This window comes from Microcaecilia unicolor, chromosome 7 (assembly GCF_901765095.1).
Source record: "Microcaecilia unicolor chromosome 7, aMicUni1.1, whole genome shotgun sequence".
Taxonomy (NCBI): Eukaryota; Metazoa; Chordata; class Amphibia; order Gymnophiona; family Siphonopidae; genus Microcaecilia; species Microcaecilia unicolor.
Genome location: NC_044037.1, coordinates 3492317 through 3515862, shown reverse-complemented (window position 1 = coordinate 3515862; position 23546 = coordinate 3492317). Strand labels below are relative to the sequence as shown.

At 47.5% G+C, this 23546-nt stretch overlaps 1 protein-coding gene across 1 annotated transcript in view; it reads left to right on the top strand.

Annotated features, from left to right (window-relative positions):
- Nucleotides 1-23546, top strand: part of KIF4A (kinesin family member 4A) — a 114524-nt gene that overhangs the window by 46007 nt on the left and 44971 nt on the right. The window contains exons 9-12 of the mRNA XM_030209792.1: nucleotides 10517-10600; nucleotides 10718-10831; nucleotides 11085-11240; nucleotides 23426-23523. Of these exons, the coding sequence (XP_030065652.1) occupies nucleotides 10517-10600; nucleotides 10718-10831; nucleotides 11085-11240; nucleotides 23426-23523 (452 nt within the window). The remainder of the gene's footprint in view (nucleotides 1-10516; nucleotides 10601-10717; nucleotides 10832-11084; nucleotides 11241-23425; nucleotides 23524-23546) is intronic.

The window sequence follows — 23546 nt, the reverse complement described above, 5'->3', positions numbered from 1 at the left end:
TCCAAGCCACCGGGAATCTAGAAGATGTCATCCGCCTCTCCACCAGTTGCCGCACTTCACTGCTCTGGTGGACCATCCGGACCAATTTGACCCTGGGACGTCCATTCCAAATTCCGCAGCCCACGAAAGTGCTGACGACGGATGCATCTCGCCTGGGGTGGGGAGCCCATGTCGATGGGCTTCACACCCAGGGTCTGTGGTCCCTCCAGGAAAAGGATCTGCAGATCAACCTCCTGGAGCTCCGAGCGATCTGGAACGCACTGAAGGCTTTCAGAGATCGGCTGTCCTGCCAAATTATCCAAATTCGGACAGACAATCAGGTTGCAATGTATTACGTCAACAAGCAGGGGGGCACCGGATCTCGCCCCCTGTGCCAGGAGGCCGTCGGGATGTGGCGTTGGGCGTGTCGGTTCGGCATGCTCCTCCAAGCCACGTACCTGGCAGGTGTAAACAACAGTCTGGCCGACAGACTGAGCAGAGTCATGCAACCGCACGAGTGGTCGCTCCATGCCAGAGTGGTACGCAAGATCTTCCGAGCGTGGGGCACCCCCTCGGTGGATCTTTTCGCCTCTCAGACCAACCACAAGCTGCCTCTGTTCTGTTCCAGACTTCAGGCACACGGCAGGCTAGCGTCGGACGCCTTTCTCCTCCATTGGGGGACCGGCCTCCTGTATGCTTATCCTCCCATACCTTTGGTGGGGAAGACCTTACTGAAGCTCAAGCAAGACCGCGGCACCATGATTCTGATCGCGCCCTTTTGGCCCCGTCAGATCTGGGTCCCTCTTCTTCTGGAGTTGTCCTCCGAAGAACCGTGGAGATTGGAGTGTTTTCCGACTCTCATTTCGCAGAACGACGGAGCGTTGCTGCACCCCAACCTTCAGTCCCTGGCTCTCACGGCCTGGATGTTGAGGGCGTAGACTTCACTGCGTTGGGTCTGTCTGAGGGTGTCTCCCGGGTCTTGCTTGCCTCTAGGAAGGATTCCACTAAAAAGAGTTACTTTTTCAAGTGGAGGAGGTTTGTCGTGTGGTGTGAGAGCATGGCCCTAGAACCTCGTTCTTGCCCTGCACAGAACCTGCTTGAATACCTTCTGCACTTATCGGAGTCTGGCCTCAAGACCAACTCAGTAAGGAATCACCTTAGTGCGATTAGTGCTTACCATTATCGTGTGGAAGGTAAAGCCATCTCTGGAGAGCCTTTAGTCGTTCGATTCATGAGAGGCTTGCTTTTGTCAAAGCCCCCTATCAAGCCTCCTGCTGTGTCATGGGATCTCAACGTCGTCCTCACCCAGCTGATGAAACCTCCTTTTGAGCCACTGAATGCCTGCCATCTGAAGTATTTGACCTGGAAGGTCATTTTCTTGGTGGCAGTTACTTCAGCTCGTAGGGTCAGTGAGCTTCAAGCCCTGGTAGCTCATGCTCCATATACCAAATTTCATCACAACAGAGTAGTGCTCCGCACCCACCCAAAGTTCCTGCCGAAGGTGGTGTCGGAGTTCCATCTTAACCAGTCAATTGTCTTGCCAACATTCTTCCCCAGGCCGCATACCCGCCCTGCTGAACGTCAGTTGCACACATTGGACTGCAAGAGAGCATTGGCCTTCTACTTGGAGCGGACACAGCCCAACAGACAGTCCGCCCAATTGTTTATTTCTTTCGACCCTAACAGGCTAGGGGTCGCTGTCGGGAAACGCACCATCTCTAATTGGCTAGCAGATTGCATTTCCTTCACTTACGCCCAGGCTGGGCTGACTCTTGAGGGTCATGTCACGGCTCATAGTGTTAGAGCCATGGCAGCGTCGGTGGCCCACTTGAAGTCAGCCACTATTGAAGAGATCTGCAAGGCTGCGACGTGGTCATCTGTCCACACATTCACATCACATTACTGCCTCCAGCAGGATACCCGACGCGACAGTCGGTTCGGGCAGTCGGTGCTGCAGAATCTGTTTGGGGTGTAAATCCAACTCCACCCTCCTGGACCCGAATTTTTTCTGGTCAGGCTGCACTCTCAGTTAGTTGTTCTTCGTAGGTCAATTTCTGTTGTACCCTCGACGTTGCGAGGTTCAATTGACCTGGGTTCTTGTTTTGAGTGAGCCTGAGAGCTAGGGATACCCCAGTCGTGAGAACAAGCAGCCTGCTTGTCCTCGGAGAAAGGGTATGATACATACCTGTAGCAGTTGTTCTCCGAGGACAGCAGGCTGATTGTTCTCACCTACCCTCCCTCCTCCCCTTTGGAGTTGTGTGTTTCATATTTTTGCTAGTCATTCAACTGGCGGGAGCGGTCGCGCACGGGCGGGAAGACGGCCGCGCATGCGCGGTGGGCGTGCCCTGCGTGCCGACCGTCCCGCGAAGCTTTTCCGGTTGGTGGGGGCTGCCGCGGACGTCAACCCCAGTCGTGAGAACAATCAGCCTGCTGTCCTCGGAGAACAACTGCTACAGGTATGTATCATACCCTTTATAGTATTACATATGTACATCAAAGGGGTGAATAGAATTGGAAGCTTAGTTGTCAGAGAAATCACAATGCCAAAGTGAAATTGTGAACAGATTAGTGCAAACATCTGTTCACGATTACACTTTGGCATTGTTATTTCTCTGATCACACTGACAGGACAGTGGTATATGTCAATCAGCAAGGCAGAACCAAGAGCCAGTATATGACGGAAGAAGTAAAAATGCTCATGTGTTGCTTCTAAGGCAACAGTGACTATGGTTGAGGCCATAGCATCAGTGTACATTGTGTGGGGACGTTCAGTGTCTACTGAGTCTCGGGGCGTCTCCTGGGTGGGTCATAGCCTAATTCCACTGCAGGACATTTGTAGGGAGGCCACTTTGGTCATTTTTTTCATGTAGCACTATAGATTGGATGTGCAGGCTTGTAAAGGTGCAGCCTTTGGGACTAGTCTTGTGGCTGGCTTATCTGGAACTCTCCCTTGATTAAATACTTCTCTGGTACTTAACACATGTCTAGACTGGTCTGGAAAGACACCACCCTTTCATCTGTTAATTTTCTTTCCCTGAGTCCTTCAGACCAGACTAATCAGAACCCACCTGGGCTTAAGATTTTAGAAAGTAGAAAGAAGCAGAGTGCATTTAGAAGTAAGCCAGGGGAAGTTGGCTCTCTCTAGTTCCCATGTTGTTCAGGATTCAGAACGATTCAAATTGTAAAGAATTGTATTCTTTGTTGCTCCTTGTTCGTGAGAGTATTAGTTGCTTCTTTGCTTTCTGTTGTTGGAGAAATACTGGCTAGGTCTGGGCTGCACAGGACACTTTGAGCCAGTGGTTCTCATGCTCCCATCTGCTGGCAGGAGAGCATATGCCCATATGTCTGGACTGGTCTGGCAAGACTTATGGAAAGAAAATTAGCAGGTAAAATCTTAATTTCTCCTTTGACAAGCTGGCAGAAATCAGTTTTGTAAGAGTATGACTTCCATGCTTTGTGGTTTGTATTGCTGCCTTATGACACTTTTTTTCACCTTCAGCGTATGTTTGATCTCTGTATTATAGCTGTAACAGAGGTCTATTATCTTTTTAGCTGCATTCCCCAAAAGGAAAAAGTAACCTGCAGTGTCATTCGTCAAACATCTTCAGTGCAAATGCTCTGTGTTCCGATTAGCCCTGAAGCCAAAGACCTAGCCCAGAATGTCACTGTTAGAGTTCCTCAGTCTCAGCTGGGAGTGTGTAGGTAGTAGACCTCCGCACTGAGGCCCTGTTCAATTCCTGTGAGTTGTGTGTTCCCCCCCCCCCCCACCGACCTCCCTAGGTACTACTTAGGTAGTAGTGTTCAGCTAGATTTAACACCAAATCCTTGTTTTACCTGTTCCTAGACTTGGAAAGATATGAGAGGGAACTAAGTAGACCTTGAGGTGGAGTTTCTAGCAGAGGAAGAGGTGTGTATTTTTCTCTGGGGTGATTTGCCTCCCTGTTCTCCCAGGCACTGTAGGTTCTCAAGCTTTTAGATGAATGACCTGCACACAGTGCAAAGGCAGAAGACCTGTTGTTGGAGGGCATTAAGAAGCCCTCATTGCATTCTTTTGTTTTTTCCACTTCAAATTTTTATTGTAGTAATTCTGTAACAGTCATTTTCGCAAAGGGCACATCCTGCTCACATTTGCCCACGCAGGGGCCCTCGTTTGTGGGAGAATAACATCTTAAACCTGCTTAACTATATACACTTCTCCACAACACGTGTTAGCAAAATAGTCCCATAAACAGTATCCACACCCCAAACAGACCATGCACCCATGATACACACCAGCACCTCTCCCCACCAACCACATCCAACTCCGGCACAACTTGCGAATGCCCCCTGGTTCTTTGGGACACACTCTCTCCCCCTCCCTTCCCCCCCCCCCAATCCCACCCACCTCCTATAATACTCCACCATCCTAAGTGCCTGTCAATCGCTGTTGTAATCAAGCCCATCCACCTTTGTCGAAGTACCCCCTCCCTGCAGTATGCCGTTAGGCGCTCCATTTGTATTAACTGAGCCAATTTGCACTTCCAATCACCCAGTGTCGGGGGATCTACTTTCTTCCAATGCTGTGCTATAAGACACTTAGTTGCTGCCAACCCCCATCGCATCCATTTGCTCTCCTCCCAAGAGTCCCTCTCATTATGTAAGCCCAAGAGGCACACCAAAGATGATGCAATCAACTTTACCAACGCCTTCATAACAGCCTGCCAAAATGGCGCCACCCTGGGGCATGTCCACCATATATGTAAAAATAATCCCAATTGTGAGTTACACCTCCAGCATAGACCCGAAGTACCCGGGTACATCTGCTGCAACCTCTCCGGTGTGTAATACCACCTGGTCAGGACTTTGTACGCATTTTCCTGCACCAAAACACGCACCGAGGCTTTTTGAACCTCGCCACAGATTCCCACTCCTGATCAGAAAAGTGGCACTTTAGATTTTCTTCCCAAGCTCCTGAAAGCCAAATGGCCTGGGATCACATCCCCCAGAAATCACTGATATCAGTCGGGGCACCCTCCTCAACAAGCGCCACAGGTTTTCCAAACTTTCCATCTCTTGAAGGTTCTCCCCCCTCCAACCCAGTGTCCCCACAAAGTGTTGAATCTGTATGTAGGAAAAAATATGTCCCCCGGGCAGGCCATACATGGAGCGCAGCGTATCAAAACTCTTCATCCCACCCCCCTGCCGCACAGCTCGGAAATGCAATATACCCAGTTGTTCCCACCACACAAATATAGATTCCTCAGCAATCCTCCAGACTGTTCAAGACGCTTGGGTTATGCACTCCTACCAGCAGAGGGAGACTGAGAACACTAAAACTTCTTATACAAGTAGCCTGTGTAGACCTTCTACTAACCAGTATTTTCTCAGCAGAGGGTAGATGTGTGCAGCCTGTGCAGTGTACTCAGTCTGGTAGGCCCGTTTGGGGTTTCTAGGTTGGGTTGTAAATGTTAGAGAACCCACACTTGGATCTCTATTACAGGGTGTAAGTCCTAAGGGGCTTCTTATTCCCTGTGGGGTGTCACACCCAGGTGGCCGGGTCCCTCCCCCTGTGCTCTTCCTCTGGAGGACTGCTTGACCTCTGCTACAGACCTCGTTCTGTACCCTTGAAGCTCTTGGATGAGCCTGCGTTAGTTAGGACTGTTTCAGGAGCTGGCCAAATTGGAGATGGGGTCTTCGTTTTTGGCGGACACCCTTTATGATTTGCTAAGGGCTTTGGCTAAGAATATGGCTCTGGCGGTGACTGCTCGCAGGGCTCTTTGGCTTAGGGGCTGGGTGGCAGATGCGACCTCTAAAGCAAAGTTGTGTTCTCTACCTTTCAAAGGTTCTATGTTGTTTGGAGAGGACTTGGATAAACTGATGCGTGGTCTTGGGGATACCAAGGTCTCACGGTTGTTGGAGGTACAGCCTAAGTCGGCTAGTCGAGGTGGTTCGGCTAGAGGTTGGTTTTAAGGACGCGAGGCGGTACAGGCCGGGCATCTTTGTATCTCCTTCTAAAAGCCGGTTTTTCCAGCGGATGCAGTCCTTTCGAGGGGGTTGTTGAGGAATCCGGAAGTGCCGGAAATGGTAATAAGTCCTCCTTATGAAGGTGTGCGGATCCAGCCTCTGGTGAAGGTCGAGGCGCGACTTCGTCTGTTTTATCAGGGGTGGACCCAAATTACTTCAGATCAGTGGGTGCTGGAGGTCGTTCGCGACGGTTATGCGCTCGAGTTTGAGCGCTGCCAGATCTGTGTCTTCCCTCTTCTTGTCACTCTCGAGTCAAGTTAAAGGCTATTCAAGAGACTCTGGGTCACTTAATCCAGTTGGGAGCTTTGGTACCCGTTCCTCGGCACTAGCAGGGAATGGGCTGTTATTCCGTTCACTTTGTGGTGCTGAAGAAGGACCAGTTTCAACCCATTTTAGATCTCAAGAGGGTCAATTGGGGGCGCTCAAGGTGCCATCCTTCCGCGTGGAGACTCTGCGCTCGGTCATAGTGGCTGTTCGTCAGGGAGAATTTCTCACATAACTGGATCTCACGGAAGCTTATCTGCACGTCCCAATTCGATAGCCCATCAGCGCTTCCTTCGTTTTGCTGTTTTAGGGAGGCACTTTCAGTTCTGTGCTCTGCCTTTTGATCTGGCAACGGCTGGCAACTGCTCCACGCACCTTCTCCAAGATAATGGTAGTGGTAGCAGCAGCTTTGTGGAGGCAGGGAATTCTGGTGCATCCGTATCTGGACGACTGGTTGATCCGGGCAAAGTCTCGGGCTCACAGTGTTGCAGTGACGGCTGAGGTGTTCGTGTTTCTGGAATCGCTCGGATGGGTAGTGAATTTAGCCAAAAGTCAGTTGATCCCATCGCTGAGTCTGGAGTACTTGGGAGTGCGGTTCGACATGGCAGTGGGTCGTGTTTTTCTGCCGGATTCTCGGATCGCCTCTCTTCAGCAGCAGGTCCGGCTGTTAATGTCCGTTCAGAGTCAGTCGGTTTGAATGTACGTTCGGGTTCTGGGCCTCATGGCAGCGACAATAGAGGTAGTACCATGGGCCAGGGCGCATATGCATCAGCTTCAGGCGGCTCTGTTGTTCCGGTGGTCTCCCCAGGTACACAGTTTGGAGTTCTGGTTGCCATTGAGGGGGGCTCCTCAGCGCAGTCTCCAGTGGTGGCTGTGCTCGGCCTATCTGAAAAAGGGCATGCCGTTGGAACCTCCTAAGTGGGTGATTCTGATAACGGATGCCAGTCTGCTGGGCTGGGGAGCTCAGTGTCTCGGTCGGTCCGCACAGGGGCGGTGGTCGACGGAGGAAGCTCAGTGGTCTATCAACCGGTTGGAGACGGGTGATTCGGCTAGCTCTGTTGGTGTTTCGCTCAAGTGTGGTCGGAAAGGCGATAAGAGTCATGGGACCGTATGTCAACCGGCAGGGCGGTACAAAGAGTCCGCGGTTGGCAATCGAGACGGCTCTGCTCATGAGTTGGGCAGAAAGGCATCTAGGGCAGATTTCGGCGGCGCACATGGCCGGGGTGGACAACGTGAATGCGGATTTTCTAAGCAGACACATGTTGGTCCCCGGAGAATGGTCTCTGCACCGGTCGGTGTTCAACCAGATAGTTCTAAAGTGGGGAATTCCAGTAGTGGATCTCATGGCGTCGGCACAGAATGCTCGGGTTCCTCGGTATTTCAGTCGGCGTCGGGATCCACGAGCGGAAGGGATCGATGCGTTGGTCCTTCCGTGGCCTCAGCGGGTGTTGCTGTACGTATTTTCTCAGTGGCCCTTGATAGGTCGAGTCCTACAGAGGGTAGAATGTCATGCGGGTCCGGTGTTGTTGGTGGCTCCGAATTGGCCATGTCGGCCGTGGTTCAGGGATCTGATATATAAGTACACAAGTAATGCCATACTGGGAAAAGACCAAGGGTCCATCGAGCCCAGCATCCTGTCCACGACAGCGGCCAATCCAGGCCAAGGGCACCTGGCAAGATTCCCAAACGTACAAACATTCTATACATGTTATTCCTGGAATTTTGGATTTTTCTAAGTCCGTTTAGTAGCGGTTTATGGACTTGTCCTTTAGGAAACCGTCCAACCCCTTTTTAAACTCTGCTAAGCTAACCGCCTTCACCACTTTCTCCGGCAACGAATTCCAGAGTTTAATTACACGTTGGGTGAAGAAAAATTTTCTCCGATTTGTTTTAAATTTACTACACTGTAGTTTCATCGCATGCCCCCTAGTCCTAGTATTTTTGGAAAGCGTGAACAGACGCTTCACATCCACTTGTTCCACTCCACTCATTATTTTATATACCTCTATCATGTCTCCCCTCAGCCGTCTCTTCTCCAAGCTGTATAGCCCTAGCCTCCTTAGTCTTTCTTCATAGGGAAGTCATCCCATCCCCGCTATCATTTTAGTCGCCCTTTGCTGCACCTTTTCCAATTCTACTATATCTTTCTTGAGATGCGGCGACCAGAATTGAACACAATACTCAAGGTGCGGTCGCACCATGGAGCGATACAACGGCATTATAACATCCTCACACCTGTTTTCCATACCTTTCCTAATAATACCCAACATTCTATTCGCTTTCTTAGCCGCAGCAGCACACTGAGCAGAAGGTTTCAGTGTGTTTTCGCCGACGACACCCAGATCCCTGTCTTGGTCCGTAACTCCTAACGTGGAACCTTGCATGACGTAGCTATAATTCGGGTTCTTTTTTCCCACATGCATCACCTTGCACTTGCTCACATTAAACATCATCTGCCATTTAGCCGCCCAGTCTCCCAGTCTCGTAAGGTCCTCTTGTAATTTTTCACAATCCTGTCGCGATTTAACGACTGTTAGGTGAGCCTCTGCGGCTGGGGGGGCTCGGTGCTGTTGTCAGGGTCCAATTGTCATGCCGGATCCGGATTGGTTCTCTCTTATGGTGTGGCCCTTGAGAGGGAACGGTTGAGAAGGAAAGGGTTTTCTCCTCAGGTGCTTCAGACGATGCTGCAGTCTCGCAAACGTTCGTCTTTGGCCTATGTGGATGTGTATTGCATGTTTGAAGATTGGTGTGGGGACCGGGCGTGTGTCCCTTCGACAGCTTCTGTGTCGTGCATTTTAGATTTCTTGCAGGATGGTTTTGAGAAGGGCCTTTCATTGTCATCTTTGAAGGTGCAGCTGGCTGCTTTGGCGTGTTTTTGGGGTAAGGTGCAGGGCAGGTCGGTTGCGTCTTCCCCGGATGTGGTCCATTTTTTGAGGGGGTGAAATTGCTTCGTCCTCCTCAGCGGCCGGTAGTTCCTCAGTGGGATCTTAATATCGTTCTTGACTCTTTGGCGGGTTCTCCTTTTGAGCCCTTGGAGTCTTGTTCGATAAAAGACCTTACTATGAAGGTGGTCTTTTTGGTAGCTATATAGTCGGCTCACAAGATTTCAGAACTTCAGGCTCTTTCATGTAGGCCTCCGTTTCTGTGGTTTTCTAAGGAAAAGGTTTTGCTGCGTCCAGTCCCTTCGTTTTTGCCTAAGATGGTATCCTCCTTTCATGTCAATCAGGTGATTTCATTGCCGGTCTTGGGGGACCGGACAGGGGATGCTTCTCAGCGTCGTTTGGCGAAATTGGATGTGCGCAGAGTGTTGAAGGTTTACTTGCGCAGGTCGGAGGAATTCAGGTCTTCGGACAGGTTATTTGCCCTTCATGGGGGAGCCCAAGAAGGGAGCGGCTGCTTTTAAGGCATCTATAGCTCGGTGGTTGAAGGATGCCATCTCTTCGGCTTACGTATTGCATGGCCGTATGGTACCGGTGGGGCTCAAGGCACATTCCACTAGGGGGATGGCGGTTTCTTGGGCAGAGAGTAGTTTTGTTCCACCAGTGGACATTTGTAGAGCGGCAATGTGGTCCTCCCTGCATTCTTTTGTCAAATATTACAGAGTGGATGTACAGGCAAGGGAGGATGCCAGTTTTGGAGCTGCAGTCCTGTCCTCTGGGCTTCGCAGGTCCCACCCTTAGATGTGTTTACTGCTTTGGTACGTCCCAAGCATCTTGAACGGTCTGGAGGATTGCTGAGGAAGCTGAAATTAGGCCTTACCTGCTAATTTTCTTTCCTCTAGATCCTCCAGACCGTTCAAGAGCCCACCCAGTGTATCGGACAGTTCAGTATGATAATTTCTTTAAACTTCAGTTGCTGATATTTCTAGTAGCTCCTGTGATTTGGGTCCTGGAGTTTTACTAAGGACAGTTTGTGGTACTGTTTATGCCCATCTGCAGTTGAATTCCCCGATCTTAAGGGGAGGAGATCTGAGTGTGGATTCAGTGGTTTTGTTTAGGTGGAGGTGTTTTGTTCCTCTGCTTTGTTACTGTTTTACTGGTTAGTAGAAGGTCTGCACAGGCTACTTGTATAAGAAGTTTTAGTGTTCTCAGTCTCCCTCTGCTGGTAGGCGTGCATAACCCAAGCGTCTTGAACGGTCTGGAGGATCTAGAGGAAAGAAAATTAGCAGGTAAGGCCTAATTTCACCTTTTCTTTATGCAGATAATCCTTTTGGTTTCTCTAAATATGTGCTTTTTCCAATTAGACATTAATTGGATTGCATCTCTTTTAGGAGCGGAAAAGGCAATACGAGATAATGAAACTAGAGAGAGACTTCCAGAAACAGGCTAATGTCCTTCGAAGAAAAACAGAGGAGGTAAGGTTGCTATAGCCAGTGATGTATCCAACAATGTATGACTACACATGTGTAAGTCTACTGAATATTTCCCATGTAAGTCTACTGAACATTCCATGAAGTGCTGCTTTTTTTTAGGCAGGGGCTGCTAACAAACGACTGCGGGAGGCTTTACAGAAACAAAAAGAGGCAGCAGATAGACGCAAGGAACCTCAGAGCAGAGGCATGGAAGGAATGGCCTCAAGAATAAAGGTGCAGTACTGTGAAGGTGACTGAGGCTCTGAGGTGCACACACCTCAATGTCCTTTCAACACCTCAAATATAAGGGGGGGGGGGGGGGGGAAACTGGACAAAGATTGAATTTGGGCTGCATTTTTGTCCAGCTCTGTCAGTCTCTGGTTCTGATATTGGGAAGGTTGGTTGGGGGAGGGGGGTTGGTTTTTTTGTTCTTTTGCTTCCATTTTTAATAGGTTTTCACTAGTAATTTTTACTTGTTTCTCACTAGAGTTGGCTTGCTAATGAGGTTGAAGTTCTGGTCAGTACAGAAGAAGCCCAGCGACATCTAAATGATCTTCTGGAAGACAGGAAGATACTAGCCCAGGATCTAGCTTTGCTGAAGGAGAAGCATGCAGCTGGAGAGCAAATCCCTACCAAAATTCGGGTGAGCACTACACAAAGCCTGATACTATATTAAAGTTCATTTTTCCTCATATGTTCTATAGAAGTAGATCTGTGAGACATACCAAGCCAGTCTAGATGTCAAGATATCCATACTGAATATTTTTGAGAAGTTTGTATGTACTGTTTCTATTATATGTAAACTTGACAGGCTGGGTATATCCCAAGGACTTGGTTGATGATGCAGGTGCCAGGTGTTTTCAGTCGATTACCTTGGAATATAGAAGATGGAAAGACAATTTTGGTTCAACCACTGTGGTCATGCGACCCTATCTGCTTGTACTCTTATGGGGCTCATGATTTGTGATCTTCTCTCATAGGTGCCCTCCCTCAGTTCTTTTTATCCGCATCTTGAGTGACACACTTTTTTTTCGCTGTGCTCATTTTTGGCCCAGGAGACTTCTTCTAGCATTTACCGCTCCTCTTTTTTTTCTTTGTTTTGTTTATTACAAAATTTTTTTTAAAAAAAGTTTTTCCCTTATTTTTTAAGTTTTTTACACACTTGTTTAAGTTTTCTTCTTTTTTCTTCACGGCCACCTTTTAGGCTGCTCGGACGGGTTTTCTTTCCCTTTTTTGTGCCTTTTTAATTGGCACGATAGAGTCCTTTAATTTCACAGCCGCCGTTCTTCTGTCCGTCATCGAGGACTCCCAGCGGCTTCAAGCGTTGTACTCGCTGCAACCGGACCATCTCGGGTACCGACCCCCACGCGTTGTGTCTCCAGTGCCTTGGGTCTGACCATTTGCCAGCTGCTTGTAAGCTGTGTTCTTTAATGAAAAAGCGGACCCAAGTGTCTCGAGAGGCTCAACGTGAAAAATGTTTTGCTGATCGGTCCGGTCCTTCGACGTCTGCATCGACATCAGTACCGAGGTCGGTGGCATCGAGGGAAGCATTGACTTCGAGAGCGCAGGTAATGGCTGCCGAAAGACCACATCGCGCTGGGAGCAGCGAGGCATCGAGTGGGTCTCCACCTTTCTTGAGGCCTACTGCTATGCAGGCCCCCCTGGGACCAACCTTCGTCGGACCCGGCCCCAAGGAAGGCGCGAGGATTCCACGTCCTCTTCGGTACCGAGGAGTCTCGATGACGGGTGTCGAGCAAAGGCTAAGAAGCACCGTCATCGTTCTCCTTCCATGCGCGGTACTGAGAGCTCCAGGGAGCAGAGGGATTCGGCACCCGAAAAGCGTTGGCGCCGGGAGGACCGCTCACCCTCTATACAGAAGGTGCTGATGTGTCTGTCTTCTGGCAGCTTGGTACCGGCTCTCGAGCCCCATCAGATTCTGCTACCGGCCCCACAGCTTTTTCCGATGGAGGCTCTCGACGAGCACATCAGGGCCCTTCTTCCAGAGCTTCTGGAGGGATTGCTGCGCCAGTCTGCTTTGGTGCAAGGGGTGCTTGCACCTTCTGCATCAATTGTGGAAGTGGCATCTGGGCCTTCGCCTGTGGTGAGGTCCTGGGCGTCGGCTGCCACCCAGGTTGATTCGGCGGAGGAAGCTTCGCCACAGTCCAGGCAGGGGTAGACTTCTCGACATCCCCCTCGAGGTTGTCATTTCTCGACATCGAGACAGGCTCGGGTTCGGGCTGCTCTTACAAGAGCTGTTGTCAGATATCGATGAGTGCTCGTGGGAGGAAGAGGAAGATCCCAGTTACTTTTCTGAAGAATTCTATGGGGTCCCCTCTGATCCTACTCTGCCAATTGAAAGAAGGATGTCTCCCCCTGAGAGTTTTTCTTTTTCCTCCTTTGTTCGGGGAATATCTAAGGATATTCCCTTCCCTATGGAGGTTGTGGTTGAGCCCAGGGCCGAGATGCACCCACAGAGGTTGCAATGGCCCCCTTGCATAACACACTCAGGGAAGTTCTTATGCGAAATTGGTCGCTCCCTCTATCTAATCCAGTGGTTCCCAAAAAAGCTGAGTCCCAGTACAGTCCATGGACAGCCAGTAATGGTGAAGGCCCACCTCACGATTCCATTGTGGTGGACTCTGCTCTCAGAAGAGCCAAGAGTTCTAGAGACTATGCCTCGGCGCCCCCAGGCAGAGAGTCTAGGACATTGGATTCTTTTGGGAGGAAAACTTATCGGGCCGCTATGCTTGCCGCCAAGATCCAAACTTACCAGCTCTACACGAGCACCCACTTGTGGAACTCGGTGAGGCAACTGTCCAGTTTGATCGAAGCACTTCCTCTGGAGCTTGCTGAACCTTTTCAGCAGGTAGTCAGGGAGCAGAAGGCATGTCGCAAATTTCTGGCCAGGGGTACTTAACGACACTTTTGATGTGGCATCCCAAGTAGCTGCTCAAGGTATAGTGTTGCACAGACTCTCATGGTTGCGTGTCTCTCACCTAGATCATAAGACCCAGCAGCGAATGGTGGATGTTCCTTGCCGGGGGGATAACCTTTTTGGCGAAAAAGTAGAGGATATGGTTGATCAGATCAAAAAGCACCATGATGCTATGGATTTTCTCCCGCCGGGCGTCTTCTGTTACCGCCTCCTCATCTAGGAGGTGTTTTGGAGGGATATTAAGGAGAGCCTTGACTCAGATTACAAATTCAGCAGGACACAAATCACACCTTTGAATAATTGTGGGTTGAAATTCTACGTATAAAAGGGAAAAGGACGGTGATAGGAGTGTACTACCGTCCGCCTCGCCAGGATGAGCAGGTAGACGCAGAAATGATAATGGGTGACTTCAATTATCCAAATATAGACTGGGTAAATGTAACATCGGGACACGCTAGAGAGGTACAATTCCTTGATGAAATCAAGGACAGCTTTATGGAGCAGCTGATGCAGGAGCAGACGAGAGAAGGAAAAATTCTAGACTCGCTCCTTAGTGGAGCGTATGATCTGGTGAGGGACGTTATGGTACTTGCCTGATAAGTGATCATAATATGATCGGGTTTGATATCAACCTTGAAGTATCTATACACAGGAAGTCAAATAAGTTAGCGTTTAACTTTAAAAAAGGAGACTATGATAAAATGAGAAGAACGGTTAAAAAAAAAAAAACTTAAGGGGGCAACTGAGAGGGTAAAAACTGTAGAACAGGCGTGGATGCTGTTCAAAAATACCATCCTGGAGGCCCAGGCTAAACATATTCCGTGAATTAGAAATGAAAGACGGAAGTCTAAAAGACAGCCGGCGTGGTTGAAAAGTGAGGTGAAGGAAGCTATTAGGGCTAAAAGAAACGCCTTCAGAAAATGGAAGAAGGAACCGTCTGCAAATAAAAAAAAACAGCATAAGGAGTGTCAAAGCAAATGCAAGGCGCAGATAAAGAAGGCCAAGAAGGATTACGAAAAAAAAGATAGCATTAGAGGCAAAAAAACATAGCAAACATTTTTTTCGGTATATTAAAAGCAGGAAGCCGGCAAAAGAATCGGTTGGGCCGCTGGATGACCGAGGGGTAAAATGGGTGATCAAGGAAGATAAAGACGTAGCGAAGAGATTGAATGAATTCTTTGCTTCGGTCTTCGCCAAGGAAGATTTGGGTGGGATACTGGTGTTGGAAATGGTATATCAAGCGGACAAGTCGGAGAAACTTACTGACTTCACGGTAAACCTGGAGGACGTAATGGGGCAGTTCAGCCAATCTCCTGGACCGGATGGTATTCATCCTACAGTACTGATAGAACTGAAAAATGAGCTTGCGGAGCTACTGTTAGTGATATGCAATTTATCTTTAAAATCGAGGATGGTACCGGAAGATTGGAGGGTGGCCAATGTAACGCCGATTTTTTAAAAAAGGTTCCAGGGGAGATCTGGGAAATTATAGACCGGTGAGTCTGACGTCGGTGCCGGGGAAAATGGTAGAGACTATTATCAAAAACAAAATTACAGAGCACATCCGAGGACATGGATTACTGAGACCAAGTCAGCACGACTTTTGTGTGGGGAAATCTTGCCTGACCAATTTACTTCAATTCTTTGAAGGAGTAAACAAACATGTGGACAAAGGGGAGCCGGTTGATATTGTGTATCTGGATTTTCAAAATGCGCTTGACAAGGTACCTCATGAAAGGTTACAGAGGAAATTGGAGGGTCATGGGATAGGAGGAAATGTCCTATTGTGAATTAAAAACTGGTTGAAGGATAGGAAACAGAGAGTGGGGTTAAATGGGCAGTATTCACAATGGAGAAGGTTAGTTAGTGGGGTTCCTCAGGGGTCTGTGCTAGGACCGCTGCTTTTTAACATATTTATAAATGATTTAGAGATGGGAGTAACTAGCAAGGTAATTAAATTTGCTGATGACAGAAAGTTATTCAAAGTCGTTAAATCGCGACAGGATTGTGAAAAATTACAGAAGGACCTTACAAGACTGGGCGGCTAAATGGCAGATGATGTTTAATGTGAGCAAGTGCAAGGTGATGCATGTGGGGGAAAAAAGAACCCAAATTATAGCTACGTCATGTAAGGTTCCACGTTAGGAGTTACGGACCAAGAAAGGGATCTGGGTGTTGTCGTCGACAGTACACTGAAACCTTCTGCTCAGTGTGCTGCTGCGGCTCGGAAAGCGAATAGAATGTTGGGTATTATTAGGAAAGGTATGGAAAACAGGTGTGAGGTTGTTATATCGCTCCATGGTGCGACCGCACCTTGAGTATTGTGTTCAATTCTGGTCGCCGCATCTCAAGAAAGATATAGTAGAATTGGAAAAGGTGCAGCAAAGGGCGACTAAAATGATAGCGGGGATGGGGACGACTTCCCTATGAAGAAAGACTAAGGAGGCTAGGGCTATACAGCTTGGAGAAGAGACGGCTGAGGGGAGACATGATAGAGGTATATAAAATAATGAGTGGAGTGGAACAAGTGGATGTGAAGCGTCTGTTCACGCTTTCCAAAAATACTAGGACTAGGGGGCATGCAATGAAACTACAGTGTAGTAAATTTAAAACAAATCGGAGAAAATTTTTCTTCACCCAACGTGTAATTAAACTCTGGAATTCATTGCCGGAGAACGTGGTGAAGGCGGTTAGCTTAGCATAGTTTAAAAAGGGGTTAGATGGTTTTTTAAAGGACCAATCCATAAACCACTACTAAATGGACTTGGGAAAAATCCACAATTCCAGGAATAACATGTATAGAATGTTTGTAAGTTGGGAAGCTTGCCAGGTGCACTTGGCCTGGATTGGCCGCTGTCGTGTACAGGATGCTGGGCTCGATGGACCTTTGGTCTTTTCCCAGTGTGGCATTACTTATGTTCTTATGTAAGAAGAGTGCTCCCTATTCCTACAATAGGCGTAGGTACACTCCTGTTTCTTGGCAGCCTATCCAGGCTCAGTCCCAGCACGCGCGTTCCCGTCAACGACGTGCGACTAAGGCCCCTGCAGCTCCCCAGCAAAAGCAAGGGACGGGCTTTTGACTGGCTCCAGTGCAGCATAGCCTCAGAAAAAGTGTCCATGCCGGACGACTTGCTGGTCGGAGGGAGGTTGATATTTTTTTCACCAAAGGTGGCCTTATAACCTCTGACAGGTGGGTTCTTCAAATAGTCTGGTTAGGATACACTCTCAATCTGGAATCCATGCCTCCAAATTGTCCACCGGGAGCTCAGTCCTTCAGCTCCCAGCACCAGCAGGTACTTGCAGAGGAATTCTCCGCCTTTCTAAAGACCAATGCGGTCGAACCCGTCCCACCAGGGGAAGAACGGCTGGGATTCTGTTCCAGGTAGTTCCTTGTTCAAAAGAAAAAAAAGGGGGGGATGCGTCCCATCCTAGACCTGAGGGCCCTGAACAAATTCCTAGTCCGAGAAAAGTTCAGGATGGTTTCCCTGGGCACCCTTCTTCCCATGATTCAAGAAAACGATTGGCTATGCTCTCTGGGCTTGAAGGATGCCTATACACACCTCGATGCTCACAGGAAGTATCTTCGGTTTCGGTTGGGAACTCTGCGCTTTCAGTACTGTGTACTGCCCTTTGGCCTCGCGTCTGAGCCCAGGGTCTTTACAAAGTGCCTGGCTGTTGTCGCAGCATCGCTGGGAGTGTATGTGTTCCCTTATCTCAACGATTGGCTGGTGAAGAGCACCTCGGAGGCAGGTGCTCTACAGTCCATGCAGATGACTATTCGAGTGCTAGAGCTACTGGGGTTCGTAATCAATTATCCCAAGTCCCATCTTGTCCCGGTTCAGAAATTGGAGTTCATTGGAGCTCTCTTGGGCACATGGACGTCTGAAGCTTATCTTCCCCAGGCAAGGGCAGACAATTTCCTGGCCCTAATGTCCTTGGCTCGAGCGTCTCAACAGATCACAGCTCGGCAGATGTTGAGACTCCTAGGGCACATGGCTTCCACAGTTCATGTAACTCCCATGGCACGCCTACATATGAGATCAGCTCAATGGACCCTAGCTTCCCAGTGGTGCCAGGCTACAGGGGATCTAGAGGATGTCATCCATCTCTCCACTGACTTTTGCAGTTCCCTTCAGTGTTGGACCATTCGATCCAATTTGACCTTGGGACGTCCATTCCAAATTCCTCAGCCACAAAAAGTGCTGACGATGGATGCATCCCTCCTGGGGTGGGGAGCTCATGTAGATGGACTTCACACTCAGGAAGCTTGGTCCTTTCAGGAAAAGTATCTTCAGATAAATCTCCTGGAATTATGTGGCGATCTGGAACGCTCTCAAGGCTTTCAGAGATCGGCTGTCCAACCAAATCATTCTAATTCAGACAGACAATCAGGTTGCTATGTATTTCACCAACAAGCAGGGGGGCACCAGATCTCCCTCTGTCAGGAAGCCGTCCGGATGTGGCTTTGGGTGCACCATCACGGCATGTTTCTCCAGGTCACGTATCTGGCAGGCGTAAACAACAGTCTGGCCGACAGGTTGAGCAGGGTCATGCAACCTCACGAGTGGTCGCTAAACATGGTCGTTGTCCACAAGATCTTCTGAGAGTGGGGCACCCCCTCGGTGGATCTTTTTGCCACTCAGATCAATCACAAAGTCCCTCAGTTCTGTTCCATACTTCAGGTCCACGACAGACTAGCGTGAGATGCTTTTCTCCTCCATTGGGGGACAGGCTTTCTGTATGTGTATCCTCCCATACCTCTAGTAGGGAAGACTGCTGAAACTCAAGGAAGCCCGCGGAACAGTGATCCTGATTGCTCCCTTCTGGCCTCATCAGATCTGGTTTCCTCTTCTTCTGGAGTTGTCCTCCGAAGAACCGTGGAGATTGGAGTGTTTTCCGACCCTCATCACCCAGAATGTAGGGTCGCTTCTACATCCCAACCTCCAGTCTCTAGCTCTCACGGCCTGTTGAGAGCTTAGAAGTTGCCTCCTTGGGTCTTTCAGAGGGTGTCTCCGGATATGACAATGAATGGAAAACACGTACGGACTCCATACACTACCTCAACCATTGGGAGGACAAATGCAGACGTGTACTAAACAAAATAGCACCCTTAAAGACAAGAATATCAAGAAGACAAAACTCGATACTATGGTTCAATGACGAACTAAAAAAAAACTCAAAACACAATCCAGGAAACTTGAATGAGCATGGAAAAAAGCAAAAGATGAACATACACTCAATGCATGGAAACAAATACATAGAAAATACAAATATGCAATAAGACAAACCAAAAGGTCCTACTACAAAGCTATATTAGGACCGGATTACAATGATATGAAGAAACTATTTCAACTGGTAAATAAGTTTAGACACAACCCCTATCACCTCAACCAACACAAACTCCCCACCCGCAGACAAACTTGCTAACTACTTTAACGAAAAAATAATAAAACTACGCAGCACACTTCCTCAGCACAACACTAACGTTGATAACTTCTTCAATGACCTGGACCTAATCCCCTGGTGGATGCCCAGCTGACCGTATCCGGTCAACATTCACTTTCCTCACCACTGAATCAGTTACAAAAATGACTCATAGGTTTACCAACACCCACTGCAAACTGGACACAGGTCCCAGTCACCTACTGAAATCCGCCCCTGACCGCTTCATTGCAGACCTCACATCCCACCTAAACTTCTTGTTACAACAAGGTCTCTTCCCCGAGGAATATGGCAACATCCTACTCACCCCAATACCAAAAGACACCAAGAAAAACACAAACGATCTCACCAATTACCGCCCAGTTGCGTCTATCCCACTAGTAGTCAAACTGATGGAGAGCCTGGTGACCAAACAGCTTACAGAATACATGGACAAGTTCTCAATACTACACGATTCACAGTCAAGATTCCGCCCCCACTACAGTACTGAAACTGTCCTAGTCACGCTCCTGGCCAAATTCAAGCAAGAAATAGCCACAGGTAAAAGCATACTTCTCCTACAATTCGACATGTCGAGGTGGTGGAGAGGAAAACGGTAACAGAATTCAAACATGCATGGGATAAACATAAAGGAATCCTGTTCCGAGGGAATGTATCCTCAGAAGCTTAGCTGAGATTGGGTGGTGGGAAGTGTTGGAGAGGAAAACGGTAACGGAATTCAAACATGCATGGGATAAATATAAAGGAATCCTGTTCCGAGGGAATGGATCCTCAGAAGCTTAGCCGAGATTGGGAGGTGGGGATAGTGCTGGGCAGACTTGTATGGTCTATGCCAGAGCCGGTGGTTGGGAGGCAGCGATAGTGCTGGGCAGACTTATACGGTCTGTGCCCTGAAAATGACAAGATACAAATCAAGGTAAGGTATACACAAAAAGTAGCACATATGAATTTATCTTGTTAGGCAGACTAGATGGACCGTGCAGGTCTTTTTCTGCTGTCATCTACTATGTTACTATGGGGCTCATTTTCAATGCACTTAGCCTTACAAAGTTCCATTGTAACCTATAGAACTTTGTAAGGCTAAGTGCTTTGAAAATATGCCTCTATGTATCTATGCAGACGGCACAATCTACATTCCCTTCAGTCATGACTTGACAGAAATAACTAATGAAATCAATGATGGCTTGAACATCATGAACTCCTGGACAAATTCATTCCAAATGAACACTGAAAAAACAGTGCCTCATCCTTTCATCTCAACATAACAAGTACATACCCACAACCATAAACACCCTTGAACACACTCTCCCTACTTCAGACAGCCTAAAAATACTCTGTGTCACAATAGACCGCAACCTTACCCTTGAGAGCCAAGTAAACTACGTAATAAAGAAAATGTTCTACTCAATGTGGAAATTTAAACGAATAAAACCTTTCTTCCCGAGGGAAGTCTTTCGCAACCTAATGTCCTATTGTGGATTAAAAACTGGTTGAAGGATAGGAAACAGAGTGGGGTTAAATGGGCAGTATTCACAATGGAGAAGGGTAGTTAGTGGGGTTCCTCAGGGGTCAGTGCTAGGACCGCTGCTTTTTAATATATTTATAAAGGATTTAGAGATGGGAGTACCCAGAGAGGTAATTAAATTTGCTGATGACACAAAGTTATTCAAAATCGTTAACTCGTGAAAGGATTGTGAAAAATTACAGAAGAACCTTGGGAGACTGGGCGGCTAAATGACAGAGGACGTTTAATGTGAGCAAGTGCAAGGTGATGCATGTGGGGAAAAAACCCGAATTATAGCTACGTCATGCAAGGTTCCACGTTAGGAGTTACGGACCAGGAAATGGATATCGGTGTTGTCGTTGATAATATACTGAAACCTTCTGCTCAGTGTGCTGTTGCGGCTAGGAAAGTGAATAGAATGTTGAGTATTAGGAAAGGTATGGAGAACAGATGTGAGAATGTTATAATGCCGTTGTATCGCTCCATGGTACGACCGCACCTTGAGTATTGTGTTCAATTCTGGTCGCCGCATCTCAAGAAAGATATAGTGGAACTGGAAAAGGTGCAGCGAAGGGTGACAAAAATGATAGCAGGGATGGGACGACTTCCCTATGAAAAAAGACTAAGGAGGCTAGGGCTTTTCAGCTTGGAGAAGAGACGGCTGAGGGGAGACATGATAGAGGTATATAAAATAATGAGTGGAGTGGAACAGGTGGATGTGAAGCGTCTGTTCACGCTTTCCAAAAATATTAAGTCTAGGGGGCATGCAATGAAACTACAGTGTAGTAAATTTAAAACAAATGGGAGAAAAATGTTCTTCACCCAACGCATAATTAAACTCTGGAATTCGTTGCCGGAGAACGTAGTGAAGGCGGTTAGCTTGGCAGAGTTTTAAAAGGGGTTGGACGGTTTCCTAAAAGACAAGTCCATATACCGCTACTAAATGGACTTGGGAAAAATCCACAATTTCTGGAATAACTTGCATAAAATGTTTGTACGTTTGGGTAACTTGCCAGGTGTCCTTGTCCTGGATTGGCTGCTGTCAGGGACAGGATGCTGGGCTCGATGGACCTTTGGTCTTTTCCCAGTATGGCATTACTTATGTACTTATGTAATGGTCCTAAGCCATGCAGACTACTGCAACGCAATCTATGTGGGATGTAAAGAACAACTTGCAAAAAAACTCCAGACCACCCAAAATGCAGCTGACATAAATGACCTAACATCAAAACTCTAGCAGAACCAGATAAAACCGAATTCTTTACACCTGATTGCTTCAATCAATTTGTCACCAATGAACATTAACGTCCTACCCCCCTATCTCTCATGCCTGAAATGAACTGTTTATCCAACTTATTTTATAATTTACTTCAACATTTATGAACTTTAATGTAATAATACGTTGTATTTCTCATTCCGGAAATGGCGATCGCCATTACGGCATACTGTAAGCTACATTGAGCCAGCAAATAGGTGGGAAAATGTGGGATACAAATGCAACAAATAAATATTTGGTAAATTATGCTTTGAAAGTGCTAAATCCCTCCGAGAAAAGCTGCACTGGCTCCCAATCAAAGAACGGATCATCTTCAAAATCTGCACCTTTGTTCACAAAATTATCTACAGCGTAGTCCCAGGATACATGACAAACTTTATAGATCTACCAACCAGAAACAGAATCAGATCATCACGATCATACCTAAACCTACATTATCCAAATTGTAAAGGACTTAAATACAAAACAACTTATGCATCCAGCTTCTTCTACGTAAGCGCACAAATATGGAATGGACTCCCCAAAGCTGTAAAAATATTCCATACTCAAGAGTGGATGATACTGGTCCCGAAAAGTGTTCTGTGTAGTAGGCACAAAGGGCCTGGGTCTATCTGCAGCTGCCTGGCTCTGTGGTGGCTACTTTGAAGTTGGTGCCTTGAGTAATCTTAACATTTCTTGCTTTTGCTTTGGTCCTGATTTATATTGACTGTTGCAGTTCTGTGTATCGCAGACTAAATTGTGTTCTAGTTCATAGACTACAACTTGTACAGAATACTGCTGCACAGATCTATGGGTACAGGCTCTGTAACTGCTTTAAGGCTGCATTAAAAACCATTTGCTTAGAATATTACAGAATGGCATATCAGTGAGCAATTAATGGCAGTTTCCTTTTCTATCTCTATTGAAACTGTAACTTGTTCCTTTTCTGTTTTGAATTGTTATAAACTGCCTTGTTCATTGAGAGTCACCAAAAGCAAAAGCCAGGCCTCAAACTGCTGGGACTAGGGGGATCAATGTGACAGCAGAACATGCTGGAGAAGCCCCATTCAAGGAATGGAAATTAAGAGGTAATGCATTTCCCACTGCTTGTGTTTTTCCTGTTTAAAGCAGCTTGTAACTAGGGATTCACACCTGATGATTATTCTGCTTCTCCTCTGGAGAAAGTAAAATTGCTGGTTTGTAACAATATTCTTCAAGGGCAGTTGGATATTGGTACTTGCAGAACCCTCTCCAAGGAATTAGCATTCTCCAAGCTTTTTAGCTGTCAAATTGTATGGCTGTAAAACCAGTACATCCCACTTAGGGTGAATAGAGCATACCAGAAATCCCTGGAAGATTAGTGACACCCTGGCCTTGTTTTCATCTGAAGTCACCTCTGTAAGGACTGATCTGTAGTATTTGGAGAATGGAGGTGAGCAACTTTTTTTTTTTTCTTAATACAGGTCTGTAAATGTTCACTTTATCAGGTCTTCACTGCTAGAGAGAGATTTTTGGTCTAATAATTCAGACCCCAGCTCTTGCTTCACAGCAGGGTACCCTCATATACCCTAGAGTTCCAAAATCCAATGATCTGGTTGTGTCAGGATTTAGTTTGGGTATTGTTATATCTGTGTATCTACTTTCTTCTTTTAATATTTTCTCCCTAAAGCTGTTCTGTATGGTATCTTTCAGAGGCGCACCTATACTGTGAAAGAACTAGCAAATATTGAAGACGAGGGTACATCTACAGCCAAGCAGATAGAGAGCCTGGAGACTGAAATGGAGCTCCGGTAAGTATGGGGCTTGATGCTTC